Source organism: Thunnus albacares, chromosome 3, assembly GCF_914725855.1.
Source record: "Thunnus albacares chromosome 3, fThuAlb1.1, whole genome shotgun sequence".
NCBI classification, from domain to species: Eukaryota; Metazoa; Chordata; class Actinopteri; order Scombriformes; family Scombridae; genus Thunnus; species Thunnus albacares.
The window spans coordinates 11,789,060-11,812,371 of NC_058108.1; the positions used below are offsets into that span (position 1 = coordinate 11,789,060).

Here is a 23,312-nt window from a genome sequence, read left to right on the forward strand (position 1 = left end):
ATTGCTTATGATTTCAACATTTAATTTGTAAGAGGAAGATTTTATTATGTCCTTATAGTTTTTTAATTTTAAAAGTCTTTTATGCTTATTTAAAGTTTACTCCAGAGATTTACTATTGTGCTTCCATAATGTAAACGGACTCACAAAAGGCAGATTAAAAAAAAAAAGAATGTTCAAAATCAAAGCAGCAGCTGCTGAGATATTCTAATTTTTAGTCGCTAGTATGGATTAAACTCCACACACATTGAATCCTACATTTCCCATAATACAACTCACAAGTGTTTATTCAGTAGTACCTTCCTGCCTGTAAATTCCCATGTCTTTCAATCTCCACACACCCCAGTTTTTATCTTTGTCCACATCAACTTTGTAACTAAAGGCTTTCAATTCAAAGTTTGTAAACTGCAATAACTATGATGACATCACTATGACATCATCAGGGATTATCCTCTCATTTAAAGCTCCTGCAGAGGCACAGTTGAAATTATACAGCTGTCTTCACAGGCTGAGAAATGCTATCTCTGGTTAGTAAATTGATCTAAATGTGTAAAATCCTTGCAATGCCCCTTTAAATAGACTTTCTCTGAAGTAGTATATTTTGCTACAGTGGAAGCCACATCTGTTACAGAGTGATAATCTTGTCAGATGTCCAAATATAAGTCTCAGACATTGTGGAGCTGTTCACAGGAAACAGCCAGCAAAATAGACAAGTTTATTTTCTACACTTTCTGTTGTTGTTTCCATTTATTATATGAATTTATATACAAGCATTTAACTTGTATTCAAGTAAATTATCAGTAAAGTAACAGTAGGTCTGCTTAAGTAGGATAGTGCTAGATATTTACCATTTGGGTAGTGAATGTTGCACCAACGTGACACTGAGGCCTGACACTTGCATGTGCGTGCGCGCACACACGCACACACACACACACACACACACACACACACACTTTGCTGCCCGTGTCTCTGTTGTTTCAGGATCTACAGTTGTTGAGCAGAGAGGTTTCCCCTCATCATGTGACGACCTCTGAATCATCGATTAGACACACAATCACAACACATGTGATACATTTTCCATCACCCACACTGCTCATGCACAAGACCGGTGCATGACTGCTGTGATGTTTTGTCCATCTGGACATGGTGCTGTAGAGGGAGACAGGATTAGTACATTTTTCATTATTTTTATTATTATTATTTTATTATTAGGGATTAGTACAGATAACATGAGAATGACAGGCTGACCTCCCAAATTATATGACGTCACACCACTGTTACATCTGCTTTAGTGTACATTTCCAGTTGCTGGCTGAAACTTTATTGGGTTATTAATGTAGAGGATAACTTTTGCCTGAAATGTGAAGTTATAGTCAGCTCAGTTGGAGAAAGATCACAATGTTTTGCCAAAACTACTTAAACTCAAGATGTATATATTTGGTCATAAAACAAGGTATTGTACACTTCTAAATTTTGACCTGATGATGGTGCGATGACCAAAGTTATTACAATTCATCCTGAGGAGAATATGAATGTCTCTACCAAGTTTTATAGAAATCCACCTGATTGTTGTTGTGATATTTCACTAAAACCAAAAATGTCAACTTCATGAACTAGAGGAAAAGTCAGGGGATAACTAACTTCAGAGGGATTAATCTCTGAATGAATGTCATTATGTCAAGTCAAACTATCAAATTCAACACATAGTGGCCCCAAACATGCATTGGTGTAAAGCCCCTTTTCCATCATGGCAGTGACCATATGATGCAGGATCAATTGTGGTTCACAAAGTAAAGACCATGCAGACTGTGCAGGCTCTTGCCAAATCAAAATGGAGTTAATGTAGTTTCCAGTTCCACAATTCCAATATATCTGACTTGGCACTAAATAATACAGACGTGCCCGAAAACGAAACACGTCAGCCTGAGGTAATTAAACCCACAATGGCTATAGAGCTACAATGCTGGTGCACAGTATTTTTAACCATCATGTGACCAACTCTGCTCTCATACATTTGTCTTGAGATGTTCGATAGAGTTTAGATGCTGTGAGAAAACCCAGTCAGGTGATTTATGCTGCAGTTATATTTGTTGTGGCAAATTACACGGTTATCTAACTGTAGTCACACCTAAATACTGCAGTTTCTAGCCAGTTACTTCCCACCAATGCCACATATGCTGAAAATAAACACTGTCACTGCACCAAAAGGTCACTTGGATCAGAGCCTCAAATAATGTCTACGTTCACAGTCTTTTATTTTGCAGCTATTGTAAACAATAGGATCACAGTTATACACAAGATTTCTAAGATGAACATGTCCAATATTCAAGAGTATGAATATTAAAGTTCTGTGTGGCACCTGTATTTCAGATGTAAAATTTTTGCATTCCTGATCCTCATCTTTGGTCAAAGTTGAACATTATGCAAATATATTCTGTCACACAATCACACTCTCATATAAGGAGCTAAAAAGTCTCATTCTTCCAAGTGAACAGGCCAACAGGCCCCTCTGTCTCTCTCAGCAGCAGGTCCACAGCTCTTTCTCTGGTCTTTTTTTGTTCGGGACTTTAAAAGAACCGCTGTACGCCGGGGCGTTTGCTGCCAAGACTTTCTTCTGTCTCTTCAGTTTGGCACCAACAGCAATGACTATGTCCTCAACATTATCCTGCTGATACAGCGCCTGCCCATCGCCTCGTCGTCCGTTTACATGTTTGTTTGGCGGGTTCTTGGCAGACGTCTCAAAAAACATCATGCTGTGGGTCTTGGCAAAGCTCATCGCCCGCTCTTGGCTCACCTGGCCATCAGCCCTGTTACGGTCACGGAGGTCACTCTTATTCCCCACCAGGAACCTGAGGAGCAGAACAGACAGATGATGAAGGAAGATGATTCACAATAAAATATGGTCATGTTAACTGATCTAGAAAAGTTCTCGAAAGTAAAGACAACTGGACATCTCATGTACTCTCGAACATGTACAAAATGTTTAATCATATTTAAATCTCCCATCCTTTCAGGGAGTAGCAGAACATACAACTGATGCAGTTACCTGGGGATTTCCTGGCCGATGGAGTTCTGCCTGCACTCTTCAACCCAGGCAGCGAGGTCGTTGAAGCTGGTAGGGCAGGTGACATCATATATGAAGAGCACCGCGTGGACGTTACGGTAGTAGTGCTGCACCATGGACTTACGGAAGCGCTCCTGTCCTGCTGTGTCCCACAGCTGGAGCTGGTGTTGAGGGGGAAATGAAAGGAGAACATGAGAGGTCAACATACAGGTTCTTCTCAACTGATGCCACTGACGAGGAAGTAAAAACATAGGAAAGACGAAATAAATGAGAAGGAAGGCACAGAGACAAAAAAAAAGTCCTGTGTTGAAATTCCCACCACCAGGAACATAAAGACACATTAACATGAAGAAAGACACACAATGAGTCACCACTGAGGGGAACTAAGAAAAGGAATAGATTTGATCTTTAGAAAGTAAAATCTCTAAGCTGAGCTTTCTTGTAGTTTCCTTGAATAAAAAGTATCAAACACTAAATGCTTTCTCTAAAGTAATCAATGCATGTGATATGAACACTGATGACAAATTCATGCTACACATCCAACCTCATGTACGGTAAAACGTAGAGCTGTAGACTTGAGATTCAAGTCAGACTTAAGACATAAAAATGATGGACTTGACTGTTCTGAGACTTCACTTCCTAAAGACTTGATACTTCAAAGCAAAAACATTCAAGTCTTAAGTTTTCATCTGGAAAAACCGTTGAACATTAAAAAAAAATAGTCATTAACATACAGGCCTTGCATGTCCACACACTTCATATATTTCATTATTAGGCCTCTGCTCTAAAAAGACTTAGTCTCAGCTGTATAAAACTCTGTGAACACAGCTTTTAATGTAAGATGTTCAAATGTTGCATCAATTTAATCAACAGCTGTCAGAGACCTGAAGCCAGCAAAACTGACAGTTGACTGATTCAAAATTTGTCTTGACTGACTGAAACCTAAAAGTGCAACATGTTTTGTTTGACTCCAGACTTGTTTTGATCTTTCAGAGTCCTCTAACACTTGATTGTCTTGCCTTCCTTGTAAGTCACTCTGGATAAAAGCAACTGCCAAATGACCAAACGTAAATGTTAATGATTGACTTGTCTTGATTCACTCAAGCCTTGACTTAAGACTTATCCTGACTGACTTGAGAATTGTCTTGATACTTGAATTAAACTTGGACTTTTGGATCAGTGTCTACAGTGAAGGAAGCAGATATGTTTCTTACATGATACATTCACACCAAAGACACACAGGATTGTCCATTTCCTGTGTTAATTTAAAGTAGTGGAAACAAAGCAGAAACCCTGAGGTTATAAACAAACCTTCAGTCACCACTGACAGATACTTCCTCTGTCACGTGGTTGTGTTTCAAAACACTCAGGAAACCAGAAAGATCAACTAACATCCACAGTTTTAATATAGTCACTCAAATAAACAGAGTCCCTGCTTGTGTTTACAAGATGCAGTTCAAATAAATCTTAATAAACGTTACAGCAGCAGGATTAATAATCAGAGCTGAATTGGATTCATTCATGAGGCTGTTGATACTAACAGCTGACATGCCACAAAAACCCAAGCATGTAACCCTCACAGCGATTTACAGGCTTTTAGTTCAGCCTGTTGTGACTCCAACCAGCAAACACAAGCAGCTCTGCTGATTTTCTGCCATCCAGAGAATTCTCACTGTGAGACAAATAACTCAGTGTTATATCAGTAGTCACATTGCAGTACAGGCCTGTAATACTAGAGCCTGTGAAAATATTATAGCTAACATAGGAGATAAAAATGCAATATAAAACATGATAATATCACTGATTAAAACATAACCTGGAACAGGATTATTATGACCTCTGATGATGGTTTCTGTCCAGGCTGATTCTTTAGTTGAACCTATTAACGAGCATTGAATTGACTGTGAAAACTAATAATATATGAGCTAAAAGAACCAACATTGTGTGGCTCATTTTAATATTTTACAACAAAACAGCCGGTTGAAAGACCACCACTGTGCGTAAAAAGGGCTGTTCAGCGCAGCCCTTCGCAGCCTGAATTTAATAAAGGTTGTTAGATTCATTATTTTGTTTTAAGTGAGGCATCCATTTCAACAGTTACCTTAATCTTCTCTCCATCAATATCAAGCAGTCTCTCGCGGAAGTCCACCCCGATGGTGGCCTCTACTCTGCTGGGGAAGGCTCCGGCGCAGAGCCGATGCGTGAGGCAGGTCTTCCCCACCCCGGAGTCTCCAATCACAAGCACCTTAAAGATCCGGCAGCGGGTCAGCAGTGAGGACACGCTGCCCAGAGAGTTGGAAAGCTCAAGAGATGACTCCATTTACCAGTCGTTCACAGTCAATTCAGTCGACAGCAAAGTGAAAATCCGTGCAGGGCCAGTATGAACAAAAGTGGCAGGACTTGCGGAGAAACACGCTTCCTTCTGATGATTCAGTGCAACTTTTCCGCTTAAAAGCTCCTCACACACTTTCCACAGAGTTGACCTGAGTGTGCAGAGGAGGAGGAGGAGAGAGAGGCTGGCGTGAGGATGACTGTGAAGGTGGAGAGTTGATTAAATGAGCAGCAGGAGATGTTTAAAAAATCAAAGTCTCCCTTCATTGTTTTTCTTCTTGTTCCTTCAGTTGGATGTTTGAGCTTCACTGCGCAGAGTTTGACACTAGAAGTCTGTTTTCACAGTCAGCTGTTGAAGTTTCTGTGTGTGCACTGATGATCTGAGTTTAAGTGGTGGGCCTACTAGCATGATTAGTGACATCACAACTAGTTGGGAGCCAATCGTGGTCCGATATTCAATTTACACAAGTGTGATGTGGGAACGTGAAGCATCCAGTGTAAAAACACTGAGAATGGACTTTACAGTGAAGTAGGAGACATCTAGTATTTAATATACATCTTAAAACATGTCTGGAAGGGATCTTTTAAGTATTATTGAGCTGATGTTAAATCAGCACATGGCCCATACAGAAAAAGCATTTCTCTACAAATGTTATTAATATATGTTTTGTGTTACATGTTCCCTATATTTTAATTTATTAGAAGGCAAAAAAGAATCTTTAATTGAAGTAGCACCTGTACAAGAGACCGCAGCATATGTGCAGCTCAGATAGCACATGGCTAGTAATAATACATCTAAATAAAACACACTTGGGGGCTGAGAAAAGGCCCCTTTACACCAGCGGTAAATACTTCATGGTCCTCATCCTGCTGCAGTATGAATTCAATACATCTGAGCATTTTACTTTCAATTCAAGTTAAAATAAGTCTTCTGTTAGTAACAGCACCACATCTGACCTTAACCTAATACTATTTCCTGAAAAATTTTCAGGTATTTTCCCAGACTGTCAGCCTGTGTTTCCCCTCAGCTGCTTATGTCTGTGTGAAAGCGCTTTTCTAACAGACAGCTTCAATTCCTGTTCACAATCAGCTGCTCCACACAGGTAGTGAAAGAGATGTCAACACATAATTTTAGATAATGTTTTTGGAAGTCTGCAGTTCCTCTGTCCGCTGACCTGTCCTGACAGAGACGGCTGTGCTGCTGCTGCCCTCTGCTGGACGATTTGTTCCCACATTATAGTACATCTGTATATGAGTGTATGCTGTCCCACTGACCCCAACAGGCACTGCATCAGGATTTGTTGTGAGGTGAAGTGGTGACCTTTGACAAACAACAACAACACACAACAACAACAACACACACACACACACACACACACACACACACACACACACACACACACACACACACAGAAAGAACTCACATTAATCCAGCAATAAGGGCTACTGAGTGGACCACAGCATGCAGCTACATTGGAACTTTATTGCATATGCATTTGTTTACCTGTGTCTTGATAAGGGCAGGTATTGTGACAACTTTAAAAAAAATGAAATTGATTTGGGGGAAGAACATGAACTATTCCCTCTTATCCAGCTCACAAAACAAACATATTTATAAAGCAGCAGAACAAAGAACACACTGTAAAGATCATTTTTATCTATTTTCTTGAGTTATATCATGTGCTCACAAACGCCTGAACAGTTAAACAGGGTTGTAACAATATTTCATAGTGGGATTTTGTATATAGCACAGATTCAATCTGTGATATATAAAATGTGTGCAGTGATGTCATGTTGCCTGTATTTTGATGTATCTGGTCAAATTTAATAAAACGGCAACTTTTTACATCTCTATACTTGAGCCCTCACACTCAGTTGGACACAGAAAAGGAAAGGTTTGATACAATTCTGTTAAACTTGAAAGATGATGTCATTCAGACTAAAAAGAGCAAATTACTAAACAAACTTGATGTTTTCAGGCCATATGTGACAGAAAATAGGCTTTACAATTGGACAAATGTCAGCGGATGAAACCATGAATCTTTGTGCTGCGCTGGTTCTGTGAGGCCTCAATTACAAAACTCACCTAATCTTAGAATGTCAGAAAAAAATTTCAAAGACGATGAAAAGAAAAGTTGATCTACATAATTTACATGTTGGGTGACTGAAGAATCGCCTTCAACTTCTCATATATTAGAAAACTGGAGAAAAATAATCTGCTTGGTTTGCCTTGAAATCACTCTGGCTTGGAATTGGTTGTAAATACAAAATCCTAATTTTAACCGAAAAAAAGTATGTATTTTATATACAGTGGCCACATCTAAGGACCATGAGTGTGAAGTCAGTCCGACCCTAAAACAGCGAAAGTAAGATGACCAGCAACTCTGTGAGGTTAATCCGACTACACACAAACATACAGATGCCAAAAAGTCACTTGTTTTTTTTGTTTGGTTTTAATACAAAAATCCAGAGATATCATACATCATCATCTCAGATTTCATCTTTCACATTAGAACCCAAATTAGAGGAAAAAGGGGAAGAAAAGAGATTATTGGGGGGGAAAAAATAGGGGGAAACAGAAAAAGTAAAACAAATTCCAGGTGCTCATACTTTTAAACTTGTAACATTTTCACTTGTCACCACGGGCAACGGGCTTCGATGCTGAACTCTGACCTTTTGAGGAGCAGTTTTCATTTGCATGGAAGAGCCCTCTGATTGCCTGTTAGAGTCCCTGTGTGCATGCAAATAAAACCATTTTTAACAGTGCCATCAGCGACGACACAAGTGACTCTGCCAGGAGGCTTGCTGTAACCATTTGAACCAGATCTAGATCCGATTATTATCAATAATAAGAGCTTCATTGATCCATTATGGACAGAAAGGTGTCTATGGTATTGCTTAGATCTATCCGGCTTTCTCAGAGCTATGTAAAAACATTAAGAGTGTATTTGGAACGGAGCACAACACACAAACTTTACAGTTTTTATTCTGTGCTACAAAGTGCTCCTTAACGACAAACAGAGGATTACATATTCCCAAGCTGAACTAGGAACCATGAGGGAAGCACATTTGGACCAAAAATCTGTTCACATGTGAGGCAGCCTTCTCCGAGCTGTGTTCCTGCAGATATCAGGCCTTTATCACACACTCCACTGCAATGCCACGTGTAGATTGGCGGTTTACTGGAGCACAGACGAGTGTTACAGCAGATAGAGATACACCTGTGCTCGCTGGATGTCCTCAGCATCTACTTTGGGTCCTCAGTAACTCTTCCTGCTCAGCTTCCTACAGATCTGTCAGAGATCAGATCCACTCAGCTCAGTCTCCCGTTCCCCAGTGACAGTTGTGTCCTATTTTCATTTAAATGAGCTTTTCTTTTAAAATAAAGAGAACACAGTATGCAATAGGCGTATCGCAGCAGCACTTGAGTCAAACTCAAGTGGTTGCCGTCACCGTTTTTCATCATCTCAGAGGAAACCCGACAGTCCATGTCCGTCCGTCACAGTTTCTCCCAACAGTTTGCCAATAACTGTTGTTTATTTTTCATATTCAGTGTGGTTGGTAGCTCTATTAAAAAAGTAAAATGGCCATTCTGTTAGCTTCCTCTTTTTCCCCCTCTTTACCACAAATATACACAACCGCACACATGCCCACACACACTCATACACACACACCCTCGATGCACGCACACACACACAGTCCTGATTTTCACCATGTGGGAGGGAGCCAAGCCATACCAGGTCAGACCCAATTAAGCTGAGCCAAAGAACGAAACACCTATTTCGCTTCCCTGTCTGGCTCTACAAAATGGCTGCCAGGCGTACCACAAGGCTCCGTGCTAGGCCCAATTCCTTTTTCTCATCCGCTGTTTGTTGTTCTGTGGCGCTCACATCTCATTGGCTAGCTCCTCCGTTTCTGTGGAGATGTCTCCGTTGGCGATCTTGGTGTTCTCCTCGTATCCAGGGGGCATGAAAGCTAACGTGTAGGGGTAAAGCTTGTGACACTCAGCGCGGTATGATTCCGTGCGCTCTTTACAGTCGCCGAAGATGCCGCTCCGGAGACCCTCCAGGACCTCTGTGCAGATCTGACCGAGGGAAGGAAAAGATAGAAATGAAACAAACATCAAACATTTTACCAAACAGCAGAAACTGCAGAATAAAAAAAAAAAAGAAAAAAAGAAACACAAACCTTGATGGTTCTGTTGTTGAGTGACTCATCTAGCGCAGTGGCCAACTCTGCTGCCTTTGTTTCCGTCGATGAGTCCAAATACACCATCATCTTAGCAGCTGGAGAAGGGAGAGAAGAGTGTAAGTGTACCTGTATTAATAACTTTCTATAAGAATATGTGTGTGTGTGTGTGTGTGTGAAAGAGGCCTACCAGCCAGTCGGTGTGGTATGGAGTCGGAGTGTTTGGTGAGGTAGGCCTGGTTGAAGCTCTTAGCGTTGCTGTCTCCAAACAGCCGGGTGATCTCCTGCTTCAGGACTGTCCGAACCACCTCCGGCAGTTCTTTGCTCTCCGAGACTGGATCGAGGGAAGAAAGGAAGGTTGGAGAGATGTATTCGGTTAAGGAAGGAACCCGTGAGGTGACGAGGAGAAGGAGGAACAGAAGATATAGAAGATTGAGATGAAAGGAAGCATTGTGGGAAGACAAGAACAGGTTGTTGGGAATTAAGTTAGAAAAAGAAAGGATATACAACAGCTGGACAGAAAATTCACATCCAAGAGAAGAAGAAACTTCCTTTACCTCCTTTAAAGAAGCGTACTAGACACTGGTGTAGCCATGGGTGGTCTGAATCAATGGCCAATGCCCTCTTCACTGATTGAAGCATCAACAGGTATTTTTCTGACAAGAGAAAACAGATTTTAAATGTGTGAAGGATAAAATAAAACAAACAGCTCCTATGTGAGGTTAGTGAATTAAAATAAGGCTGCCAACCTTTCCTGAAGTAGATCTCAAAGGCCATTAGGTGTGTGTCAATTTTGTCTTTCACCAGGTGTTTGAGAGGCATCAGGAACTTGACGGCTTCTTCCAGTGGATTTTCTACCTGTAAACAGGAAGTTAAAGGGAGAGGAACCGTCAACATCACCTTGACCGATTTTGGCTCACTCCATCACTCGATCCATGTTTCTCACACTAACCTTAACCAGTTTGTCGGGAATGAGCTCCTCCTTGGGCCCTCCGATCTCCTCGTCATCATCCTCCTTCTTCTTCTTCTGGTTTTTAAGCTGCTTCTCTTTCTCTGCATTCTTCTTCTCCTCCTCCAGCTGAGCCTTCTTCTGGGCTCTCCGCTGCTTGTTCCTGAGCTTCTTCAGCTCTTTGTCCGAAAGGTTAGCTACAGATGACAGGTGAGAAGAGCGGTGTTAATGATGGACAAAATGTACTCCTACATTCCGTTTCTTTGTCCAAGACAGCTTTTAAACCACTGATAAGACACGTCAGCGAATGTGAATCTACACTCATCATCACTCCCTGCCCCTCACCAGTGTCGGCCTGCAGCTCCTTGCTGTCGTCAGTCAGGGGATTGTCGTGCAGGCTCAGGTAGATCTGGATGGCGGTGACAGCGGCCTTGTAGTAGAAAGGATGCATCCTGAGCACATCCTCCAGCTTCAGCAAGTCCACGTAGGAGCGTAGCGTCATCTTCCTCATGCAGTAGGTGTGGAAATCAAACTGGTCGTCCGTGATCTCCACAAAATGCTGATTTGTGAAAGCAGGGGAAGAATACGTGATGTGAAAAATAGAGGATCTGACAAATGAAACATGAACAGACTTGCAAAAAGCTGAAGAGTCTCATTCAAGTGGCATATAATAATGCATGCAAGTATGATCTCTGAGAAGAAAGTCTCACCCTTTCGATCTCATGGCACTTCTTGAGAGCCTCCCCAAACTTGTTCATGGACTTGTAGGCGAGTGCACACTCTGTCTGGAACCACATACACTGCATCTCGTTCAGGTTCTCCACTGCTGAAGCTCCCTCCTGAGTAAAGACAAAAGACCAAACAGACGCATGCATGAGGAAAGCAAATGAAAAGGATATGGATATCGTCAATTATCTAATGATGTCAAAGGCTGCAAACACAGTGAAATACACAAGTTGTAGAGGATGGATCTTCCATGAGTGGGTCCATATGTAAGACTATCTCTCACACTCAACAGCTTGATGACTAGTTCACAATTTAGTTATTTTGTGTCATCACAGGTGCATCAAACTTATCTGGATCCTGACTGCACTTGTTTAGGTGAATCCATGTGGCAACAACCACGGCTTAAAATTGAAGCCAATGTGGAAGTCCCTTAAAGTTCAATACCACTGATGGCTGCTAGGTTCATGACTCCAAAAAAATCCCTGGTTCCAATAGACTCCCATTCGAAAAGCATGAACTTCTCTCATGAAATACTGAGTCACTAAATGTTTTCAATGAGTCATTATGGTCTCAATCGCTAAATTCAGGTCCTCTAATAAAAGTGCTGGTGGTCATTTAGGAAATTATTACTCCATTAATAAGATTTGAAGACTTATAATAGCTTTTATGTCTGCTGTCATTTGTCTTACAGATAAATGCCTTAACTCCGAAAACTATTACTGCACAATTATTTATTTTGATGTATGTTTCAGTTTATTCATCTCCACCTCCAGTTCCTGCTCTTATACACACACAAACACCCACACAGTAAACACAAACACCATGTGAAAACTTAAATCCTGTTTACTTTTACATGATTATCTCCTGAAAATAATATTATATATTATGAATGAAGTATGGAGTTGCTCTGTTAATGCAGAAATCATACTGTGTGAATCTACCCTAAGTGAATAATCTGTAAAGGAAATATTCACCCTCAGTTATTTAGGGATGAAGGATAGAAATACTGTACATAAGGGCTATGGGATCTCAAGGTTGTACTAGTCCTTTGTGGACAGAAAACACATCCATGATTTTTGTTTTTGTCATTTAAAACTGTTTTCTCAGCTCGTCAACTCTCAAGTGTGTCAGTTTTTCTCACCCGTGTGAACTTGGAGCACATTTCCTCGGCCTCTTTGACCATGCCAGCCTTCAGCATGTACTTGGCACATTTGGAGTTGATGAATCTGTCAGCGGTGTCCAGAGCCTGCGCTTCATCCATCCACTGAGCCGCCTCTTTGATGTTCCCAGCATGCTGCAGGAAGATAAAAGGTCAATACAACAGCTATGACACAGCACAGCGACACTGTGCTCCCGAAATATACACAAGTGTAAAACAAAAACATGCAGTGTGTGTTACCTTGTAAATCTTGGCTTTGATAAGGAAGAGTTCGATGAGCGTGGGCGTACTCTCAATGGCTGTGTTGATGTATTCTAGAGCCAGTGTCTGTTGGTCAACCATGTCGTAGTGCTGTGCCAGGAAGTACTGCACCCAGAGCAACGTGGTCGGCGGCTCCTCCTTACCGTCATCTGTGACAGAGCAAGCAGAGTCTGTGAGTTTGCGTCTTAAGATTGTAAACAAAAGACTGCAACAGATACATTAAGTTATAAATGAAAATGAGTCTACATTGCACACTGTGCACTGTTAGAAAGACCTCAAACTTATTATTGCCATCCAGATATTACAATCTTGTTTAAGTTTCTCCTCACCGTTCTGGCTGAACATTCTACAGCTTTTTAATGAGGTTTCATAGCTGACCACCAACTCCTCTATTATTGCCACCTGCAGAGAAAAAGAAGAGAAAGTACATGAGCTCAGCTACAGTGTGAAGTATGGACTTGTATTATGAATAATTCAGGGTTCCTACACCTTTTCTTAAATCAAATTCAAGCACTTTTCAAGCATTTTCAATAAGTACCCCTACACATTTCAAGTAAAAAAAAAAAAAAAAATCATTTTGTGTGTGTAAGTAGGGGTGGGTGTAGTAAATATATATATACATACATACACATAAACATACATACATACACCAAATTAAAATTCAAGTATTAAAATTCAAGTGTTCAAGGATTTCCAGCACCCATATAAACCCTGATAATTGTTATCTAATTCTTGACTTCATCCAGATTTAGTCCTATTCAGTAGAGATAAATCTTTCTCTCAGTTTGACCTCCCTTCCTTCAGTGCGTTATGTAAGCTGCGTCACAGTGAAGTGAGGAAAAGGCGTCACTGTGATTTAGATTTAGATCAGTCATCTGACATCGCTGGTAGCAGTGCTGTCACCTTTTCTTTGTCGTTGTACAGAGATTTGAGGGTGGTGAAGACGGGCGGACAGCCTTTACTGAAGTTCATCCTCAGGTACCTGTCCAGAACCTCTCTGAACTTCTCGCCTGCAGACAAACAGGATGAGTGGAGAGGATCCGTCAGCTTTAACTCCGCTTCTTTTACACACTGAACTTACTTCCTTCATGTTTAATTGATGATTTTAAAAAATAAAAGTGGAGTCTAAAAATAAAAGAACCAGAATAGCATGAACATATTTAAAAACTAAACTAGAATTAACTGAATACAGCTGCTAGCTTGTTCTTTTATTATGATTACATTGATGGAAATTTTAACTCAAGTTACTGTTTTAGGTGAAAGGAGACGTATTATTGGTCACACCAGAAAGGAAGTTGAGTGGCAGCCGACGAGGAACCAGGCCTTTAGGAAACTTCTCCCAGGTTTCCTCATAGATCTTGTGTCTCTCTTCTACGCTGCCTAAAAAAGCAAAAGATTTTCAGTACAGTGTGGACAACTGTGGCTTCTTTAATCAAAGTAAATATTTTAGTGGTCAGTGATGCTGCTATTGTTTCTCATAGAAAGGATAATGTGTCATACTTGGTTTTAGGGCATTCTCCAGCCCGTGGTAATAGGACCAGTTCTCTGGGTTCCTCTCCTGCAGGCGTTGGTAGACTTCTGTAGCCTCGTCCAGACGCTCCAACTTCAACAGCAACTCTCCTACAGAAACACAAGGGGAAGAGCTCCGGTGTCAAAATACACAGAAAATTCAAAAGAAAAATGTCATATAAATGTTGGACTCTTGCAAAACACATCCTATTAGAAATACAACTCGTCATCTCAGTGTTCATTTTCTCTGGATGGAAAGCAACAAGTACAGAGCAACTAGAGGACAAAGGGTCACCTGCTCTGTTGAGCATTAAAATATCTGATATCATGTATAAACATCAGTTCATGTCCAGAATGATTCTTGTTCAGCTGAGAATTTCAATGTGAAATTAAGACTAAATGTGCAGGTTGTGGCTTCAGTGTGATTTTGAGAGAATGAGCCTGACCTCGTGTCTCTTCCACTGCCAGTTTGTCACAGATCTGCTTTTCGTAGTTGGACAGATGCTCCAGAGCCTCCTTGTACAGGCCTGCTTCCCTCAGCACCTGGTTCTGGTACAGCAGCAGCTCGCTGTACTCGTAGTCCACTTTGTCTGGAGATGTCTGGACACACACACACACACACACACACACACACACACACACACACACACACACACACACACACACACACACACACACACACACACACACACACCCGTGTATGACAGACATGGAAACAAAAGCAGGAAAGGTGTTAGTGCCATTATTATTTTGTACAAGCAGCAGTGAAACATTACTGGAGCTGCTGGGTGGACTTCAGTTTACGCTGTTCAGGAAACTCTGCATCATTCTCCAAGTATATGTGCATTTTCCTTCTCACATTAGCTTTTTGTATTACACAGATGGCACAAAGACAGGAAGGAGACTGGTCTTATCAGGAGCGAGCCAGTGAGACTGAGCTCTATTGTAGTTCTTACCAGACAGGCAGAGACAACACCAATACTGAAAACTCTGTTGAAGGTCTACAAAGTACGTAAACTGTAAGATGCATCAGTCAGACACCTACAACACCACATGAAATCTCCCCTAGACTTTAAATAAGACAACATGATAAGCTGTCAATGTGTCGAACCTGTTGTGTTTTCCTGAACTCCTCGATAATCTTTGCAGCCATCTCGTAGTCTTCCAGGAGATGATAGGCGATGGCGTAGCCGATCCAGGAGGCCCGCTGTGCTGGGCGCAGCTGCAACAGCTGGTACCGTGTCTCCTACAAGATCAACATGCGAACACAGGTATATTTAGCCATGCTTAACATCTGAACCAACAGTGTGGAAAAAGACTGAGCCTAGCTGATGTCCCCTGTATGACCACTCTCCCATGTGCAGCCCAGAGGATTCAAAATGTGATGTGCAGCTACAGAGATAAAGTAGGAGTAAATGAGGGGACAGTTGGCAGCGAAAGTTGGAGAAGAGCAATTTTGCTGATTCATGGTATTGTTACCACACTGTTGCTAGCTGGCTCAGAGAGAAAAAACAGTCACACACACACACACACACACACACACACACTTTCTCTCTCATCCATATTTTTAATCATTTCAAACAGACTTTTATCTTGTCTTTTCATACCTCTTGCTAAATAAGCATCTAAATCCCTGGCTGTGTCCCAGGAGAACTGTTCTACATTGTGAAGACTGATTGCAACCTGATATCAGCCTGCTTATTCGCTGCAACCTCTCCAAATCAGTGCCATACTGCATCCTGGACGAGGGGGAGCAACAGATGGGAGTGTGGGTATTCTGGAAAGTTCTTTCACAGCCAATTGTTTGTTTTGCTTTGCTTTTGTGTTGAAAAGAAAAGTCCCTGTATCTCTAAAATCTGTTTCTCACAACAAGGTCCCTGGCTCTAGTGGTGCTCTCCTGTGGCTGCACCTGTGCTGTAACCGGCCAGGTTTTTATGGTTTTCTTCACGGCAATTCAAAACATATCTCAGAATTATTATTCAACTAGCTCAGACTCATCCACCCTCAGTCCCTCTGTCAGTCCTCACCCTGTAGCCCTCCAGGTCTCTCATCTGGATCTGCAGCAGGGACAGGTCCCGGAGGATCTGCAGGTTGTCCTTGTCCCACTTCAGAGCGTTGCGGTAACACTTGATGGCCTCATCGTACTTCTTATCCGAGCGCTGCAGTAAGCCGTACACATGCCAACCTAAGATGCGCAAGAAGTTAAGGAACAAAGAAACACTGTCCTCTATATGAATATCAAACTAATACAGTGGAAACCGCTTAAACCGGATCAAAAAGCAGGACAGAATCATTCCTATACAAATACTGTTTAAATAACTCGCTTATCGTAATCAAGTAGTCTGCTTACAGTGTTCATTTTGGGTCTTTTCATACATGAAAACAAAAAATGTAAAACTACAGTAAGTCTATTTTTTTCTTTTTACCTTATTCACATAATACACGTATGATGTGTAATTAACGGCTATCAGGCGTTGCGGCGCACCTCCGTAGGTTTACGTGGAGGTGCAGGTTGTGGGTGTTAATTTGTAACCGCCGTGAAACAATCAGAAAATAACGATTTATTCCTCTCATTCACCAGCTTTGTCACTACCGCTGCTCACTCTCCTCATTCACTCTCTAGCTCACTCGACCACTGCTTCTCTCTCTCGTCTTTTTAAAAATGAGTCGGGAAGACGACAGTGAAGCTTCACTTTACTTTTAACGTTATCAAACAAAGAGAAATGTCCTCCCCTCTTCCTAGTAATGTTTTGTCCTCCCTCGTGGCAGGGTTACAGCTCTGATCAGCCTGATCGCCGGCTGTGATCGGCCGCAGCGTTATAGGTTGTGTTTCTCCAAAAGTTGATTCTGGTTCAACTTTCTCGCTGCGGCTGATGACTTTAAAAAAAAAAAAAAAATCACAAATCAGGGATCAGGGTGTGAGACTACACCCCCAAATGTGTACTTTCAGATGTTACAGTCATGCAGAAAACAAAAATCTATTAACATTTATGGACAGAAAGATAACTAGCCTTTAACTATAATAATAATAATAATAATAATAACTAGTTTTTTTAACTGACAAATTACAATTTTTAAAAATCAAAATTCAACTAATTATTTGAGCCTTACTAAAACTATGACTTAAAATGATAGTGTCTTTATATTTAAATATCAGCATACATCCTTCAAAAATACGCACTACATAGGCTAAACGAGATGGGTTTTTGCAACAGACATTCAAGATAAGGAATGACTAGTGAAGCTAAAAAGAAAGCTGTGTGTTGTCTGCTCAGAGATATGTTGACTTTAGGCAGGGCTTAGGCTGAGACAGCACTTATCTGCTGGAAATGTGCGCAGATTTCACTCTGGCCTGGGAGTCACAGAGAGGGAGAGACAGAGAGAGAGAGCTGAAGAGAGAGGATGTGCTGACTGTACTCCACAGAGACAAGAGCTCTTCTACACAATGTGTGGCATCTCAAGGTCCTGTGGCTTAGCACACACACATTTTACAAAACACACTGCAGAAAGTCATAAGTGCCAACAGCTTCATCTAAACATTATCTCCATGTCTGAAATAACCTGCTCCCGACTACAAGCAGGCACATATTTAAGGATACAGACGTGGCTCCTGAGGTCATTGCGCAGGCCTCTTCTCACCAGTTCGTAGGCCTCTTCCTTCTTCCCCAGACAGTTCAGGGTCAAGCCCTTCATCGCCAGGGTCTCTGAAAGGTAGCAGACATTGAGGAATACATATCACCCATGCACAGAGACCTTTACCACACACGCATCTTTACCTCTATATAATACTTCTGCTGCTGCTGCTGCTTACCTCCGTGCTCTGCAAACTTGGGGTTGGACAGGATTTGTTTGCAGAACTTGAGCCCATTTCTGTACTGTTTGTGTTCGTAACATCGCTGTCAAAGGAAGGAGAGAGAAATCACATTAGGCCAAGACAACAGGAGTGAAACTTCAGTAAGAGAAAGAGTGCAAAGCTCATCCTGTAGTTCACAGCTTTGACTCATATAGGCTCAACTTAACAAGACCCATCTGAAACTATTCGGTGAGGTAAAGCAATTAAAATAAAGGACCGTCTTTTATTTTTTGTGATCCACAATGGGGAACTAGAAGACAGTACAAGGAAGCGGGTTATAAACCACTGCTGACTTTTATGTTACAGTATCTTCCAAATTCTAAATTTTGCATGTACTGCACATCGAACATATAAGAACAAGGAGCAACAAATTCTTGGTGAATCTGCATTTTTATAGTTCTGGTTTACTGTTTGGAAGCAGACAAGCTCTGAATTGACAACATAACATTATCAGACAATGTTCTGCATATCTGAATGACCTGAATAAGAAACATCCACACAGCCGAGATCACTCTTCAAACACTAAGTATTAAAAGCACCTTAAAGAAATGACCCGCTCTCAGCCCGAATGTTATATTTAAATATGCAGTTTCACCATCATCAGTACACCAGCTCTCTTTTTAAGCTGATCACCAACTATCTGGGGAGATTGTATGTGTGTGTGTGTGTGTGTGTGTGAGAGAGAGTGAGCGAGCAAGAGGGAGATATAGAAGAGTTTAGCTGGCAGATGGCATTGACTTCCCTAATGATGGGGAAAAAAAAAAAAAAAAAAAAAATGATGTCAACCTCACAAACGGGTGCCAAGGTCAGTTATGAAATTAAAAGTAATTCACTGTTGAACTAAGAGGAGGATTACACCATTAGAGAGCTGGGGCCAGAGGACACAAGAAACAGGCTCATGTCCTGTCAGACACTGGATTGTGCTGCTTAATCTACACACTCTGAGCTCTAACTGAGCTGCATAAAGGACAATGTGAAACGAACTTGTGCATACTGGTGCAAAACAGTTGCATGTGTATGAAAGGACCTTCTGTCCAGGGGTGTAAAGGACGAATGGAGAGTAATCTTGACACAAACAGAGGTGTACACACACACACGCCCGCAGCTTTGAGTGACACCAGTTTGTCTTCACATGCTGAATCAAAACAAGGAACTATAACAAGACAGAACAATGCATTTGCTCTCTAGGTTTGCAGAAAAGCTAACAAAACACTGAGCTCTTACTTTGTGCAAAACACAAACAGAGAACTTGCCACACAAATGAAACTAGATCGGATTGCAACTTCTTCTTCACTGGAGACTGGAGAAAAACGATGGCATGTAACATGAGCCCGAGTGAATTTCACAATGTTTCAAGTACGTGATATGTGGTTTTGCCTTCATTAAAATTCAGAGAAATAATGCCAAGAATGTATGAGGCCTCCCCCAACCCATGCCAGCCTGAAGTGGCTTAACAGTCGAACCACTGATCAGCAACTTTTTAAGTTTGAAAGACTCGGTTACATAATCTGTAGTCTCTGTTCCCAAAGTTTTAAGATTCACACTTTTAAGATGAAGTCTGGTTCTGCGCGTTCTGTTCCTTTTCAATATCAGAAGAAGTTTCAGTGGAAAAAATGAAGTACATTGGAAATAGTTGACAAAAAAAGTACACTTCAGACATCTGTTGTAATAGACAGTAGCATTATATGGCCAAAACAAAGTCATTGTAACAGCCTTTACATTTAAACCGCCTGCAACAAGAGCCAATGTCCTGTCAGCAATGTCTACGAAAAGTAATAGTTCAAAAAGTCACACATGCATTATGCAAGTATACAGATGCTAGTACACAGGCTGTATATTTAATGTAAACTCAGCAGCATTAACACCACCAGCTGTGCTTATCCAGCATGTTCTGTACCTCACCCAAAATAACTCTCCCCCCCTGAGTTACGGAGTCTGTCAGAGCGGTGGCTCTAAGCTGCAGGGCTCGCTGCAAGGAGCTGGAGGTGCACACGTTAGATTTAGGAGAAAAACATTTCAAAACTTCTTCCCAAAAACATGCAGCATTCACATAATGTTCGAAAGAAGGTAGTGACAAGTGTTCGTGTCGGTTGGCAACTCAAAATAGTGACAGTGCAACGTTTTACTTGTCTTTTCGTGGGTCTAATTTCACTCTGTACTGTCGGAGTGAAGCTAAATTATTACCTCTGAAGATAAAAGACTTAGTTTCAGTTTCAGTGGAGTTATACACTGTTCGCAGATTTCTCTAAGCCATCAGAAAAAGAAGGATTTTCTTTTCATACTAAAGAGTAGTATGTATGATATTGTAGAGGTCCTGGCACCTATAAACCAAACTCTATATTTTCATAGTTGTGCACAGAGCACCACATCATGTTTTCAGTCAGACTCAGGTCTGTTATAGTCTTCTGAACCTGTCCGAAAAAGGACAAAAAAAACCCTAAAACCCACATATGTTTGGAGTGGGCATGTTGCTACAGGTATCAGTGAAAGTAAATAAAAAATCTGGAAGTCTATAGTTTCTACTCCTTTGAGTCAGGATTTTACAATTCTGAGAAGTTATCCCGACAGCAGTGGTTTTCTCTGATGTGTCTCTGGCTGCGAGGGAAACATTTAGAGCTGCTTCACTGGTCATACGACATAAATGTCTACCTGGACTGTGCTTGCACACTATTTGATTGGCAATGGACACACTTTTTTGCCAGTCCCCTATGCACTGCTGTTAGATTTGTATTTGTTTCTTTGCCTCCTCTGTCTGTGTAACACAGTCTTGTCACTTGTTGATACAGCTTAGGGAGAAATTAGAAGCGCTTGGTTGGATTCGATGAATCTCCCTGAAAGCTCAAACAGAAGAATAGTTTTCATGTAGGAACAGGATCTTTGCACATTACCTCTGCATAGGGGTACTGACGAAAAACTGCAATTTTTTGAGGAGATTAATCGTGCAGTCCTACTTTAGGTTAGGCTGCAGTATGGAAAAGGATCTCCCCTTACCCCGAAAGAACTCAATGGAAATTCATCCATCTCCGCTACCATCCAGAAGTTGGAGACCTGCCAACTTATAATAATGCATTTAGGCTGCCAGTCTGGGAAAGCAAAAATAAAGAGGGGTGTGGTCCTCTTCTGAATACAGCCAGCCAGAGAGAAAACTGTTTCGAATCTCAAATCACAACCCCACTGCAGAAAGGTTAATAACAGTAATTTTATTCAGGGTTTCCTCAGTCATACAACAACAATTACCACCAAACGCTTCCAGACCTCTCTTTAACTGGGAACAAGACATAAAGGTCACCTCACATTATTAGTGTTCAACAATGTCTGGCTGGGATCAGTTTTTGACAGTAAACTCGGATAAAAGCAGAGGTAATGTGCACAGATGTTTGACAACAACCCACACTGAAAGTCAAGAAACAGGAGGAAAACCTGCAGTACATCACACTAGTAGTGAGGTGCACAAATGCAAATTATTTGATATTAAGTGTGGTGGCAGAGGCTTGTTTTTAATTTTCTGATCAATGTGTATTATGCATTACTTTAAATCAATTATTATTCACTGACTGAATCTTTGCATTTATCCTGCACTGCTCTACAGGGAAATTACCATGACAATTTTTTTTTGTGGAATTCTATGGTTATTATACATGCAATCTGAAAAACACCATTTAAATCCATTAACAGTGACAACAGTTCAGGGAAAAGCAATACCCCCTCTGAGGTATGCAGCAAATGCAGGCTCCAACTTCTCAAGATCAGGTGCAGGTCACAGGTCTCTTTTCCTTGCCAGAGGTAGAGCGACTGAATGCCAGCCCACTGCTTATGTGCTGATAAACATTCACTAACTCTCTGCAGAGCCCCCAGCACTTTCAAAACAATGATGTTTATCTGAATCAGTTAGTGACAGTTCCTAGAAAGCAGTACATGCATCTCTGTCCACGCAGAGATGTTCAACAACACAACACACACTGACAACCGAAGAGCACGGCAGAGGAACAACTGCTCAACCTGCAGCAAACTAACCAGCACATATAGGAAAAATAGAAAAAGACCTCTGACCTACATAAAACTGTGTGCAGATAGTAAACAGTGGGGCGACACCAGGACTCAAACATTACAGAGAGGGATGGGTGGTCGGATGGGTGGCTGCCGGAGCACAGCAGGCCTGAAGCAGCTACAGATTTGCTGACACAGACACACCGGTCTTTCCCTCGTTTTCATGCATGCACTACCAGTTTGACTGAACCTGCCGTCGGCCGGTGGTGTTTATTTGTGCAGGCCGAGATTCCCCACACACAGAATAAAACTGGCATTACCTTTGAAGTCTGCTAAACCTCAGATATCTAGCCTGGTATTAGCTAACGTCAAATGATCAGTTAACAGGTTAGCTTGGGCCACGTCTGATACAAAACACACTTGCAGGTATATTCCGCTGAAGACAACGACAAATCAACAAATGAAACGGCCCAAAGGATTATAAAGTAGCTCGAGAACCTAATTAACAGCTCACCCGACCGTTACTTTCGTTAGCTTAGCCGTCGTGGAGCCTGGCGGTAAGTTAGAGGCCTTACGCCACTAACCGCCAAAGTTGGCTATTTGAACCAACGCCAAAGTGTTTTTTAGTATTATTGAATTTTAATCACAGTGAAAACGTCTGTCAGAATCACAGCAGTCATGAACAAACATTTGGGCTTCACGTTACAGTGACAGCGCACATCAGGGCCAGGCAAGCTAACAGCTAACACATTCAGTGATGCCATTTTGCTAATGCTAACAGAGCTATACCTATACACCGACGGATCGTTAAACTCGCCCGGTGTCGGTGTTAACGGCAGCTTAAGTTGACCCGCTTCCTAAACTATCAACTCACCAAAATCCTCTTGAAGAGCGCGTTCTCTTTCGGCGGTAAAGTAACTGTCGGCATTGTTGCAGCTGGGATCAGTTTCCCCCTCGACCTCAGCACATGTAGCTAAAGTTAGCCCGGGCAGTCGAGACGAGTCGAGCGGAGTGACGGCCCCGGATCGCCCGCTGCAGCCGCTCCGCCGCTCCGCTCGATTGCTCCGTTTTCTCTCCTCGCGTTTCTGGCGGAAGCGGCGAAAACCTTTCCAAATGGCGGCGGATTAGTTTGACATGATAGAGCCATACATTAATTGTTTTGTGACAAATAAGGATACGTCCCGAGACAGATAGAATATTTCATCTTTGATCAATAATTTGTGTCTGATTCTATAATACGTTTTTTCTTCCCATTCCCATGTTGATCATTCATGTGTTTTTCTCCTAC

The 23,312-nt window shown here is 41.6% G+C and overlaps 2 protein-coding genes across 2 annotated transcripts; both read right to left on the reverse strand.

The window, feature by feature from the left end:
• Positions 1-2,228: 2,228 nt before the first annotated feature.
• On the reverse strand, positions 2,229-5,903 carry LOC122979172 (ras-related protein Rab-33B-like). The gene is made up of 3 exons (XM_044346418.1): positions 5,163-5,903; positions 3,044-3,222; positions 2,229-2,846 (listed from the first exon to the last, which is right to left on the reverse strand). The coding sequence occupies exons 1-3, from the start codon at positions 5,379-5,381 to the stop codon at positions 2,516-2,518; spliced, it is 729 nt and encodes a 242-aa protein (XP_044202353.1). The 5' UTR covers positions 5,382-5,903; the 3' UTR covers positions 2,229-2,515.
• Positions 5,904-7,822: 1,919 nt separating this feature from the next.
• On the reverse strand, positions 7,823-23,051 carry naa15b (N-alpha-acetyltransferase 15, NatA auxiliary subunit b). The gene is made up of 20 exons (XM_044346415.1): positions 22,899-23,051; positions 17,996-18,080; positions 17,784-17,888; positions 16,212-16,369; positions 15,296-15,430; positions 14,631-14,784; positions 14,176-14,295; positions 13,960-14,055; positions 13,579-13,685; positions 13,005-13,077; positions 12,655-12,824; positions 12,397-12,549; positions 11,240-11,368; positions 10,875-11,088; positions 10,533-10,726; positions 10,330-10,438; positions 10,138-10,236; positions 9,771-9,914; positions 9,581-9,678; positions 7,823-9,476 (listed from the first exon to the last, which is right to left on the reverse strand). The coding sequence occupies exons 1-20, from the start codon at positions 22,950-22,952 to the stop codon at positions 9,279-9,281; spliced, it is 2,595 nt and encodes an 864-aa protein (XP_044202350.1). The 5' UTR covers positions 22,953-23,051; the 3' UTR covers positions 7,823-9,278.
• Positions 23,052-23,312: the final 261 nt, after the last annotated feature.